The 12,985-nt window shown below is 54.4% G+C and overlaps 1 protein-coding gene across 3 annotated transcripts; it reads left to right on the top strand.

The window, feature by feature from the left end:
* The first annotated feature begins 1,559 nt into the window (after positions 1 to 1,559).
* KRT4 (keratin 4) lies at positions 1,560 to 11,980 on the top strand. 3 transcript variants are annotated; one of them, XM_070269198.1, is made up of 10 exons: positions 1,560 to 2,080; positions 4,801 to 5,800; positions 7,446 to 7,660; positions 8,629 to 8,689; positions 9,047 to 9,142; positions 9,709 to 9,873; positions 10,140 to 10,265; positions 10,697 to 10,917; positions 11,172 to 11,206; positions 11,316 to 11,980. In XM_070269198.1, the coding sequence occupies exons 2-10, from the start codon at positions 5,084 to 5,086 to the stop codon at positions 11,501 to 11,503; spliced, it is 1,824 nt and encodes a 607-aa protein (XP_070125299.1). In that variant the 5' UTR covers positions 1,560 to 2,080; positions 4,801 to 5,083; the 3' UTR covers positions 11,504 to 11,980.
* Positions 11,981 to 12,985: the final 1,005 nt, after the last annotated feature.

Here is a 12,985-nt window from a genome sequence, read left to right as displayed (position 1 = left end):
TCCCCTCCTTGGGATCCTTAGAGCTCCTGTTGGAATGAACCCTTCTTGACGTCCCCTCTACTCTGAGCTGGTCACTCAGTCACTTCGAAAGAGCCCAGCCACACCCCACAGAAGCTCCCACCGGGGTTATGGGAATGCCAGCCGAGGGATTTGAGCCAAACCCTAAACCACAGCTTAGGAACACTGGGGCCTGGCGCCTGGCTCTCAGCTCCACCTCATGAACTTGGGTGGTCCCCAGAGGCAGTCACACTTTCAGAGTGAGTCTTCTCATGGGGATGGAGTGTAGAGCCCCCACCTTGAAGAATAGCTAATATTTATTGAGTGCTTACTGTGTGCGGGAACAGCTGTCGACCCTCTAACTGTTCACTCTCCACAAGAGCCTAGGAGAGAAGTATGAGTACCAGCCCCATCTTGCAGATGAGTCACTTGAGGCACAGAGAGGTTAAGTAAGTTGTCTAAGATCACACAGCTAGTAAGTAGCACAGCTGGGCGTGGAATCCAAGCAGCCCGGTTTCGGAGCCCAAGTGCCTAACAACTGGGTTATGCTGCTTTTATAGAAAGAGAAACTGGGAAGCAGTGGGGCACTGGAGCCGGAGGGACTTTTGATGTAATCTAGTCCAAACTTCATTTTATAGGTGCGAAAGCTGGGGCTGAGAGGGGTGGAACTTGCTAAAGGCAGAGGAAAACAACCAAACAAAAGATTTTATCGAAATTATATTTAGGGCTTAAAAACTAAATAGAGACAGTTTTAACTATCATGAAACAGAACTCAGAGATTGTGTCACCGGCCGGGAAGATCCACCAGCAGCAATGCGTTACTTAGAAACACGGGTTGAAGGCTGGGGACGACCCCGACGCAGGGGTTTCCATACCGAGTTCCTGAAGCCTGAGGACCCCGGGCGCTGCTCTCAGGGGTCAGGGGAGGCCAGCAGGTGAGAAGACTGGGGTGCCCTCTTCTGCACCAATCAGAGCATCTCTGCTTTTATCTCTTTTACAAATGGGGCTGCGCATATGATTTTGATGACAAGAACGGCTTTGTTGCCAAAGCATGTTGGGTAGCCCCCCTGCATGCACAGGCCCGGGGTGGGGGACCAGGAGGGGCTGCTCTCTACCCCTGGGAAACCGAGGACCCTGTGCACAGACCCCTCCCCTGCCCTGTAACTAGGAGTCCCCACCCTCTCACTGCCCTCCCGGCCCCTTCCGATAATGCTGACTGGCCCTTTTCTGCAGAATCTCTGATCCCCACCTTGGCTCTGGCTCCCCAAAGAGTGACTCAGGCCTCGTGGGGCGGCCGAAGCCAGGTGACCAACTGAAACGGGTGGGGTGCTTTCCCACAGCACACACTGGGTTTGGGGCTGAGAGAGAGCTGGGTTCAGGATCCCCATAATCCCGGGCTGAACGCGAGGGCTCACCTCCTTCCCCTCCAGGACGGCCCGGAGGCAGCACGCCCTCCTGGCCCTGCTCCATGCCCTGTCAGCCGCTCAGCTTTCTCTGACAAGGTTGGGACAGCAGCCAGAGGAGCGAGGGTCACAGAGGACAGTAGCGGGAGCTAGGGCGGTGGGGTGGGGACCGGCTTTGAGCTCTTGCCTCCAGGTCGAGTGCCCTTGTCTGATCTCTCACCTCCGGCCCAGGTAGGCAGGAGGCATCTTCCCATCTTCAGGGGGAGAGACTCTCCTCTTTGCCCCCCACTTGAGGGTGAACGCTCTCTTGCATGAGAAGCTGTTCCTTATGGCTACCGTCAGTTCCTCATGCTACAGCTGGAGGATTTGCTAAGCTTCTAGAAATTCTGACTTAATAAGGCCACAGGATACAGCTCTAGTCTAGAACTCTCTTCCTGTTTGGTTTGAGTTTATTATAGGGTTTGCAATTAAGTTAATTTGGACTTAATTAATTGGAGGATGCAGCATTGGCCCCTTAGGACAGTGTCATCCCTTACTGGGTACTTTTAAGGGCAGGGCCGAATAAACCAAACAACCAATCATGTGACAAGAGCAAGGACAGAGGAGCTGGGACGCCTCTGCAGAAGACGCAGCGTGCTGGCTGAGCCCCCGCTGCTGCTCTGCTGGACCGTAAGCCACGGGTTCGTATAAGCTGCCGTGTATTTCTTTTTCTGCGGGTATTATGCAGGGCACAATCACTGATATAAAGCGCTGTGGTGTAGAATTTAAGGTCACGGTCTTTGAAGTCAGCCAGAGAGGACTGGCCTCCCACCTCCACCACTTCCTAGCTGTGTGGTCTCAGGTAAGTTACATAACCTCTCTGAGCCTCACTGTCTGCAGCTCTAAACTGAGCACAGCAGCGCCTCTTTTGCAGGGTTGTTGTGAAGAATGGGCCCGTCATAAGACAAGCACCCGGTGTCCAGCACACAACGGCGGCTCTAAATGAGAGTCCTTTCTACCTGCAAAGGCCTACAGCCTTTCCGTCTTCTTACTTGCTGTCTTGGGGATGGTGTACGCCTCAATTGAGAGTTAACTTCGCAACAAGTAGCTCATCCGTGGCTCCATGGTTTGGGCGCCCCACAGGCACAAAAGAAGACTGAGTGTATATTAAACAGTATTTCTCCCCAAATCCCTTCCACTCCTGCTTGCCTTTTGTTTTGGACACTGGACACAAGTGGACACAACTCCAGGTACAACACGCCACATCATTTTCTCCTAGTGCTCGAGTGTCACAACCACAGACCATAAGACACCATGACACGTCGTGAGCCACCTGGGGGCTCTGCAGACGCGACCCCTCCTCCCAGCCCACGGAGTCCTCGGCCCACCCCAGGGCAGCCGGAGAACAGAGGGTGACTGAGAGGTGCAGGTGACGTAGCAGGGGTGGAGCTCCGGGGGTCGCTCAGGCTGCATCCTGGTGACCCTCCCACCTCCTCTCGCAGGAGGAAAGCAGACGCCCAGACCTCAGCTCCCCAGGGCGGGCCCAGGCCTCTTTTGCTCCTGCCCCTGCAGCCCAGAGACCTGGAGTAGCCCCGCCTTCCTCCCCAGCCGGCCAAGCCTGGGGTCAGGGTGGAAGTCGGTAGGGGGGGATGCTGGTGGCCTCAGAGCCCGCTTGACCTGCCGAGCCCGTTCACTCAGGTTTGCTCAGGTGCCCAGTACAGGATCGGCTGCTGCACGACTTAGGCAAACCGACTTGTTACTTCTCTGGAGAGGCCAGAGAGTGCACAGCCTTTGGGACCAGACTGATGTGGGTTCGAGTCCTGGCTCCACCACGTGCTCCTGTGTGATCCTGGGGCTACTTGCCCTCCTGGAGCTATCAAGTCATCGTTTGTAAGCACGGCTGTGATGCCGACTCAGAGAGCATTTAGGGAGAGGAATTGATAGCACATATAGAAAGCATCCAGCACAGTGCCTGCACACAGTGGGCACTCAATAAAGACCCACTGAAGGGATGAGTGAAGGGGATGGAGGAGACGGTCCCGGCTCTAGAATGCTCCCTCGCTACCGGTGGAGGGACCACCCCTCGGGCTTCCTCCCATGGACGTTTGATGGAGCCTGGAGCCTCCGGTCCTCGCTGCCACGGCTCCTCCGCCCCCTCTCCATCTTCTTAGAGGCCACCTGGGCAGGGGCAGGGAGAGATCAGCAGAGCCAGGATGGGCGGGATGGGGAGAGGGCTGTAGGTTAGAGGAGAGGAAGAGGAGGCAGGGAGAGGGGATGAGGGTGGAGGTGGGGAGAGGAGGAGCTGGCAGAGGCGAGGGCTCCCAGCCAGCCCAGCCTTCCCTGCAGGCCCTGGTCCCTCTTCTCATCCCCCGGGCCCTGCTCTCTCTCTTTGCGTGGAGGGAGCCCTTCGTTTTGGCCGTGATCAGCTTTCGCTCGGTCAGGGGCAGCTCAGGCCTGCAAGAGTTACCCGGGCCCTGATTGCTGCTGTTCCCGGATCTGAAATAGCGGGCTCACGAGGGATTAAGAACAGGGAGCTGCAGATTTGTCTCATTTCTCCTCATCTCAATGGCAAACCCAGGCAGGAAAAGAATGAATGCCTGCCGACCTACTATGTGTTAGGCACCATAGGCCTGTCGTCTCATTACCTATGAGGCAGGTGTCCCATTTTATAGACGAGAGGATGGGTTGAATGGGTTCAGAGAGGTTAGGTGACCTGCCCAAGACTGCACAGCTCCTTAGTGGCAACAGGTGAGATCTGAACATAGATCACTCAGTGGGGAAGAACTCAAGTTAGGGCTTAAAAGTAGGATTTTGTATTCGAAAACATTGGTCTGAGAGGGGGCTTATAGGTTTCACCATTCTACCAAAGGGGTCCCCAACACCAATCAAGATACAGATTCCTGCCCCTGAGTGCCGGGATGGTTATGGGAAGACAGAACACGCTCTGTCCTGTGGATCCGAGCAAACAGCTGTCAGCAGGTGGGGCAGCAGGGCGCACAGCGAGGGCCCCCGGAGATCGCTGACCTGGAATCCTGCAGACGCAGTGCTGAGCAGAGGCGGGGGAAGGAGCATGCGCTCTGCGGGCCGGGGCTGGGGCTGGGGTTGTGCTATGGCAGGTGTTTCCTCCCCGGCACCTCTGTCTCCTCCGTCCCCAGCTCCTCGCTGGGCACATGGCAGGTTCTCTTGACTGTGTGTCAAGGCGGGGGGAGTCTTGCTCTGGGTTTGGAAGGCTATACGGCTGTAGCACGGACAACCCCTTTCATTGTGTACATGGGGCCAAGTGCACACGGAAGAATAGCAACAATGACAGCGACAGCCGTATGTGCAGTTTCTGACAGTTTACAAAGCACTTTGTTAATCGTGACCTCACTACCCCTGACAGGAGGAGAAGGTAAATATTTGTATTATTTCCAATTTACAGGTGAAGCGACTGAGCCTCGGAGAGTGCCAGACTCCAGGTCTGCAGAGCTGTCGGGGCAGGCGGTGCGCCTGAGCCCAGGCCCTCAGCTTCCAAACGCTGTGCAGCGAGAGGTCGCCTTGTCTGGAGCAGGGAGACCGCTGGGAGGCTGTGAGATGGGAGTGTTGCGGGCGGGGGCCTGCAGGGCTGGGCAGGGCAGGGGCCCACGATTCAGGAGGCCCTGGGGCGCTGGTTCAGGTTCTCCTGGAGCCAAGTGTGCTGGGATCCAGTAACGTGTGCCCTCCGAATGACTTCTGTAGGTGTGTTTAGTGACATGCTTAGCAGGTCCGAGAAGGATGGGCCGGTGCCAAAGGCCAAGCCCAGGGATGTTTCGGATTTTTCCCTTTATGCCCCTGCAACCAAGCCCTGCTGCTCCAGCACATATAAGAGACCCGGGCCGGGGTTGCGGCACTCACCGGCCTGGCCTCTCTCTCGCTTCTCTGACAACTCCGAGCTCACTCTCCTCTCTCCAGCCATGATCGCCAGACAGCAGTGTGTCCGAGGCGGCTCCCGGGGCTTTAGCTGTGGCTCGGCCGTCGTAGGTGGAGGCAAGGGGGCAGCTTTCAGCTCGGTCTCTTTGTCTGGGGGCGCGGGCCGCTGCTCCTCCGGGGGCTTCGGCAGCAGGAGCCTCTACAACCTCGGTGGGAACAAGAGCATCTCCATCAGCGTGGCTGGGGCCCGGCAAGGCGCAGGCTTTGGGGGTGCGGCAGGTTTTGGGGCTGGTGGCTTTGGTGCTGGTTTCGGTGCCGGCAGCTATGGTGGTGGTTTTGGGAGCTCCTTCAGTGCACGAGGTGGTGCTGGCTTCCCCGTCTGCCCTGCCGGGGGGATTCAGGAAGTCACCATCAATCAGAGTCTGCTGACCCCTCTCCATGTGGAGATTGACCCTGAGATCCAGAAGGTCCGGACGGAGGAGCGGGAGCAGATCAAGATCCTCAACAACAAGTTCGCCTCCTTCATCGACAAGGTGAGCTGTCCCTTGGCCAGACAAGGTGGTAGAAGCCAGGGTTCCTGCACCCCAGGATCTCAGACCTGCACCTGCCACGGGCATTGGGAAAACCTCTGAATTTCTCTGGGCCCCTGTTTGTCCAGCTGTTAAAGGAGCATCATTACTCTGAGTCTTTCTCTTCTGTCCCATGGCTGGTGGGCAGATAGCTCAAAGCAGTGACTGTTTGGGTTTCCTAGATGTGCTGTGTGTCACTGGGGAAATCACTGAACTTTTCTGGTCCAGTCACCTCAGTTATCAAGTGGGTTCATTGTTTCCCTGCCTTTTCTCAGATTTTGGTTTTGGAAGTTACACAGTTAATAAGTAAGAAATTAGCAAATAATTAATTACAGTTAATGTAATCATTTAACTATTGGCACTTCTGTTGTTGGAGCAGAAGGAAACCAGGCTGGTTTCCCAAAAAGGGACAGCCTCTAAAGGCAGATTCTAGGTCCCAACAGGACCTGGAAAGGTCGTCGCTTCATCCTCCTGACTCTGGGTGAAATTGCTCATTTCTCTGGGTCTGTCTGAAGAGAGGAGAGGGTGGGGCTCTCCTTTTCTTTTGTATTCCGACGCCCTTTCCATGCGAAGTCTAGAGATTCAAGTCCTTTTAGCTGAGTGACAGCCAAGGATAATGGGTGATGGCAAGCAGATCAGACCCAGAGAGCTGACTCAGCCAAAGATTAACGCCTGAACGGGTGGGAGGAGCACACTCGGTCAAGGATGCCTGGCTCTCTGTGCATCAAAGTCTCAGTTATCTAGACGTGTGGGGCAAGAACGAGCAGTCTTGGAGTAGACTGAGTGGGAATACTTGCTCTTCTCGCTAGTTTGGATAAACCCATAATAGCTTCAAGAGGCTTTACTGTGACTCTCGGACACACAGCTATAAAAGCAGGACAAAGTTTCGGTGCTTCTTTCTCTCGTCTCCCCTTTTGGATTCAGACTGTGATCAGTCACCCTTACCTGCTTTCCTTTCGATTCGGAAGCACAGAAAGTGGAGATGTCACGCTGAGCTGCTCCCTGGGTTCACCCGGCTCCATCTTTCACGGAGAGAGGGGAAGGGCAGGGGAGTCCCCTTGCATGACCGAGTCTGGCTGAGCCTCAGAGTCTGTCTGGGGCCTTGATCTAAAATAGTTATGCTCAGTTGCATACAGGTTCCCAGGAACACTCCAGGTCCGTTTATAAGTAAGTTTATTTAGAAAATCTTCAGTGAATTTACCATTCCTTTGCCTTGGGTCAGGACCGCTTTGAATGCAAGCCCTCAGACTGTGGTTGTAGTTCTAAATTTTAGTCTATTTTACAGTTTCGTAGAAGTTCAGTGTTCTCAGCAACTCACCCCAGGACCTGGGGATCCCTGTGGGGGAAGTTTTCTTGTGCAGATCAGGCCCTGCTGCTCTGGCTGAGCTCTGTTCTCCATGGCCCACACGGCCCATTGCTGCCCCGGCTCACGAGTGGGGCCACCGTGTTGACTCTAGTGGATGGTGCCTGGTTGTGGTCTGGTGGCCTGCTCAGTGGCTCTTGGGCCGCCTGGTTGGCTTGGATTGACTGGGCTGGTGTTGGCCCTGGTCAGCCCTCCTGCCGCAGCTCCGGGCCCTCATCGGTTGGTCGGTGCCTTTTTAACACACAGGTGCGGTTCTTAGAACAACAGAACAAGGTCCTGGAGACCAAGTGGAAACTCCTCCAGCAGCAGACGACCACCACGTCCAGCAAAAACCTGGAGCCCTTCTTCGAGGCCTACCTCAGTGCCCTGAGGAAGCAGGTGGACACGTTGGCCAATGACAAAGGACGCCTGCAGTCTGAGCTGAAGACCATGCAGGACAGCGTGGAGGACTTTAAGACCAGGTGCTGGGGGAGGGAGGGAGGACGCCATCCCACAAATCTGCCCCGCCGTGTGCGGGGGTCCTTGGGCTCCTCTCTACTCATTCAGAATCCCAGACTCTGAAGATATCCCAAGGCGGTCAGGATGGTCCTCTAGTCTGTTCCCCTGTGTCTGCATGGTCACATTTTAGTGGGGTGAGGTCGAGTAATCCTAAGATGCCCCAAACATAAAATGAGCGATACATGTAGGAAGCTGGGCTTGCCATCTACCAACCAGATTAGAAACCAAACAGATGAAAAGTAGTACAGCATGGTCAGAAGAATCCAGGTTGTAAAACCAGGTGGACCGGGTTTGAATACTGATTCCGCCACTTACTAGCTATGTGATCTTGGGTTAGTTGCTTAACCTCTCTGAATCTCAGTTTTCTTCATCTTTAAAATGGGGATAATAGTCACATCTTATAGGTCGTGAGAATTAAATGAAGTTAAATGAGGTGGAGAAGGCACGTAGCACAGTGCTGGACGTATAAGGAACATTCGATCCGTGGTAGCTCTTATAATGCTCACTATGGGATGGAGCTGAGAAAATACCAACCCTCTCTCTCAGTTCACTCCCACACAAAACAGAGAGAACTGGAGCGTTGGCAACACTCCTGAGAATTGAACCCACCAAATGGCCCAAGGACAGCCCTTCTACAAAATAAAATCAACCAGATCATTGCTGGTTCCTCTCCTCATATCTCATCTCCTGAAAATAGTCTTTTTAGGGTTTGGTTTCCACTTCTCTGGATAAACCAGAGTCTAGACTGGTACCTCATACAGGGTAATTATTCAATAAACGCAGGTTGAATGAGTATCTGCACGAACATGGGGAAATGTAGCCAAGTAGTGGATATTTCCCAATGGTTCCGTGTTTGAAAACCAGCAGCGGAGAGCTGAGAAACACTACTCACTGTGGGGCTTCGTCTCTTCCTTCCCATCCCCACCCCCAGGTACGAAGAGGAGATCAACAAGCGCACAGCTGCCGAGAATGACTTTGTGGTCCTCAAGAAGGTGAGAGAGGAAGGGGGCAGTGCTGTGAGGGGCCCCTGCCCTCGGGAGCGGTCTTTGACTTGAATCATGGGTTCGTCTGTCTCTGCCTCATCTCTACCCCATGTGGTGCCATCCAGATCTAACTGAACCAGGGCCTAAGGAATTAAGGTTGGGATAAAAGCCCATTTGGATAATTAACTTCCATGTCTGCAGGGGGCTTTAGGGGCAGAATGTGTCAAATGATGTCTCTCTCCACCTCGCCTGGTGAAGAGAAGCCTTTCCCAGATGCTGCTGAGAACCCCTTTGCGTGTCCTTTAACCCCCTGCCCCCTGTCGGAGTTCCTGGCCCTTGTCTCCTACCCTCCCTCCTCGTCTGCAGGACGTGGACGCCGCCTACATGAACAAGGTGGAGCTGGAGGCCAAGGTGGACGCCCTGAATGACGAGATCAACTTCCTGAGGGCCCTCTACGCTGCGGTGAGGACACCACCCCCCTCCACTCAGGGAACGGAATCCTTTACCTGTGAGGCTGCTGCTTGGAGTCCACAGTTCTTTGAAAGGACCCTTACTTCAGGGCAGTGGGCTCTCCGCAAGGTCAGGGAGAGGAAGGGTTGAAGTGAGGAGACTCAACTGAGAAGTTCTCAAAACCAGGTGCTGTCTTAGAGGAGGCGATTAGATCTAAAGATTGCATGCGATGGAATTTATTGCCACCTAGCATTTCTCTAGAGACATGGATCCATTGTGTTTCCTTCCACCCAGCATACTGAGTGCCCACTGGCGTGGCATGGCATAGAGCTTCCAGGGAGCAGTAATTCCTCATGCTCCTACGTAAAATTGCTTTTATGTCCTGAGATGTCACCAACCACTCGATTTTGACATAGAAATTTACCCTTCCTCTCCTCTCTGCTCTACACATTGGGAATGCCAACTCTGCCTCCATCTGAGCCTGTGGCATGGCCATTTCCACGATGGTGGCAGACTCCTGGTGTCACAGATGAGGAAAGGCTCTCCAGGAAGCCTGATGTGAGACATTTTCTGCACAGGAGCTGTCCCAAATGCAGAGCCATGTCAGCGACACATCTGTGGTCCTGTCCATGGACAACAACCGGGACCTGGACCTGGACAGCATCATTGCCGAGGTCCGCGCCCAGTACGAGGAGATCGCCCAGAGAAGCAAGGCGGAGGCCGAGGCCCTGTACCAGATCAAGGTGGGTGTTGGTGATCTCTCAGGAGGTGGGAGTGGCTTCCGGGGCTCTGCTTTTGATGTCCGTGGGCAGGAGATCATCAGCTCCAGCCCAAGAGAAGTCAGGATGAACTGATTCTTCCAGGCTTCACTGATCCTAGTCTGATTTGAGATTCTGTGACATTTTGTGTTATCCCTGCCGCCTGTGGTTATTCTTGCTGAGTTCACTTGGAAATGGACCCCAACCCAAACACCCCTGACCCCTGGTCGCCTGTGTCTCCCGGGTATTAGGTCCAGCAGCTCCAGACCTCAGTTGACCTACATGGTGACAACCTCAAGAACACCAAGAATGAGATTTCAGAGCTCAACAGGTTGATTCAGAGGCTGCGGGCCGAGATCGAGAATGTCAAGAAGCAGGTAGATGTCACCTCCTTCCAGCCGCAGTCCAGGGCCGGGGGCCTAAGGAAGACGTCTCCTTAGCAGACAAGCAGATAAGGCATCAGGCTAGAAGATCCTGAGCTTTTCTGCAGGGGATTTGTAGTCCTCTACATAAGCCACAGCCAGGTCTTTCCAGCAATATCCTGGCTGACATGACATGACATCCTAGTAATTATGTTTCTTGGGTCGTTTTCATTCGTTTTTCTCATCTTCATCTAATCAGTCTGATGGGGGCATTGGTGGACTCTGGCTGGAGTGAACGAAATGCATAAGAGTCAGGGAAGGTGGGGAGAAGGACAGGCAGAATCCTGACATCTTAACCGAAGCAAAGCTGCTACAAGAGAGGGGGCAGTTGTAGAGGTCCTGATAGCAGGACACTGATGCTGCTTGTCCCACGCTCTTGTCTACAGTGCCAGACTCTGCAGGCATCTGTGGCTGATGCAGAGCAGCGTGGGGAGCTGGCCCTAAAAGATGCCCACAGCAAGCGCACAGAGCTGGAGGCCGCCCTGCAGAAGGCCAAGGAGGAGCTGGCCCGGATGCTGCGCGAGTACCAGGATCTCTTGAGCGTGAAGCTGGCCCTGGACATCGAGATCGCTACCTACCGCAAGCTGCTGGAGGGCGAGGAGTGCCGGTGAGGGGGGAAGGCAGGGTAGGAGCATGAGGAACGGAGAGGTCCAGGGCCCTGGCAGGACCAGGGTACCTCTGCTGGCCACCTGCCTCAGAGCTGCGCTGGTACATTATGAACCAGAACAGTGTTAGACAACAGGTTTACATGCAGGCCTTAAATTTGGCTGCTTAAAGATGGGCAAGGTATTGACACTTGCTTATTGAACGAGACGTGGCTCTGGGCTTGCTGTGGCTCATGGCTCTTTCTGTCCCCCACAGAATGTCTGGAGAATGCCAGAGTGCCGTGAGCATCTGTGAGTACCTTCTGCCCCTGCCGTGGCCGTTCGTTCATCCTGGTTTGGGCTGAGACTCCTGGTGGCCAGCACTGTTGGAGTAACTGTGTCCTTTGCCTTGTTCTCACAGCCGTGGTCAGTGGTGCCACCAGTGCAGGAGGCATAGGTGGAGGATTCGGAGCTAGCGCCGGGTTTGGCCTGGGCAGTGGTTTTGGCTCTGGCTCTGGCTCTGGAAGCGGCTTTGGGTTCGGTGTCGGTGGCAGTTCCAGCAGCAAGACCATCTCCAGCACCACCTTGACCAAGAGATCCCACCGATAGAGAAGACGAGGGTCCTGCAGCCCCTGAGCCCAGCCGGGCCCAGCCCTGGTGTCTCTGTGCTTCCTTCCCCCTGCCTCCACCCTCTTTTTCTGGGGCTTCTCTTAGCAGTGTCACCTCAGTGCTGGGGTGTGGACTCTGCCCTCTTGGAGTTTGGTAGCTTCTTCTCGATTTGGGCTTGGTGACTCCCCTGGAATGGGAGGGGTGTCAGCTGACTCTTCACCTCCACGGGCAGAGGAGAACACAACCAGGAGCTTCATCTCCAGAATTATCATGGTCACAAATGTCCCCTCCCAGCCCAATGCCGTCTCCTACTAGATCCTGGATCTCCCTCTACATCAGGACCAAACTCCTTCTCCATCACTTGGCAGCAACCGGCCCTGCAAGGTCAGGACAAGAGCCACTCAGAGTCCCACCAACTCTTCTCCTTCCCTCTGTCTACCTCTGGGTGCATCTTCAATAAAGCGCTTTTGTCATTCACTCTGAGCAATTGTCCTAGTTCTCTGGGGAGAAGTCTCCAGAATTCGGGTGAAGGTGGAGGAGCTGGGGTCTGAGGGATTTGCCTGTACAGATCAGGGTCATCAGCTAATTTCTCAAGTGTCTAAGTTGCCCAGATTATTGAGGGACGAGTACAGTGTGTGGAGCCTGAAGGCTGCCTGCAGAACAAGTGCACAGACTCAAAACACCCAACAATTATTCAAAGACACCCGTCATAGGCAAAGGCGGGTGGGGGTGGGAGGGGGGGCATGGGTATCTCAGTGCTGGGCCTGCATTTGTTATCGAAACCAAAGTGGGTTCTCCTCCTGGCGAGTTAAATCAGACTCTCCACCGGAAGTAGTTATCTCACAAAGTAGAGTATATTTGTGACAAGTAGGAGACCATGTGGAATCATTTCCAGAGTCATGGCGTCCCTGAACAAAGGGAAGCAGGGATGTTTATTTCAGATGGGGAATGGATATTCAAAAGGGAGAGGTGAGTATTCGCTTGTGCAGGCTCAGATGGAAAACGTGCTTCCACATACACTGCAGGTTATGGGAATGAGGCCTAAGCTCCTCCTGGAGAGATTTTAGCGTTAAAAATAAGGCACAGGTCCTAGAGCGCAGCTCGTGTGGTGGGGCTTGGTCTGGTTCAGGGAGGTTGGTGATTGCGTCTCCTTAACATAACAAAAGGAAAAAACAATTTGGAAAAACAGTGAAATGCTTCCAAACCCACCCTTGAGTTCTTTGGGGCAACTAGTTGGTGACACAGTGAACCTGGAGGGAAGGCGTCCAAGTCGGGAGGTGTGGGGCGCAGGGCAGGTGCGAGGACAGGCAGTCAAGGGGTCTCCCCTGAATACAGAGCGAGAGGTTACGGAGCTTGTGGAGAGTTTATACTCAGTGTCTCGCAAGGCCTCCCTGTTTGCATCGAACTCCATGCATGGGGCTCAGTCCCACCGGACCAGCCAGGCTTCAGGAACTTGTTGGTGGAACCAACCGGGTCACGATC

Source organism: Equus caballus, chromosome 6, assembly GCF_041296265.1.
Source record: "Equus caballus isolate H_3958 breed thoroughbred chromosome 6, TB-T2T, whole genome shotgun sequence".
NCBI lineage: Eukaryota > Metazoa > Chordata > Mammalia > Perissodactyla > Equidae > Equus > Equus caballus.
The sequence above is the reverse complement of the archived record's forward strand: the minus strand, read 5'-3'. Positions and strand labels throughout refer to the sequence as shown.

Coding starts and splice junctions, on each gene's coding strand:
- KRT4 (XM_070269198.1), top strand. CDS start 5,084: ATGACTTCTGTAGGTGTGTTTAGTGACATGCTTAGCAGGTCCGAGAAG. Junction 9,143..9,708: donor TGAGGGCCCTCTACGCTGCG/GTGAGGACACCA, acceptor TTTTCTGCACAG/GAGCTGTCCCAAATGCAGAG. Junction 10,266..10,696: donor TCGAGAATGTCAAGAAGCAG/GTAGATGTCACC, acceptor TCTTGTCTACAG/TGCCAGACTCTGCAGGCATC.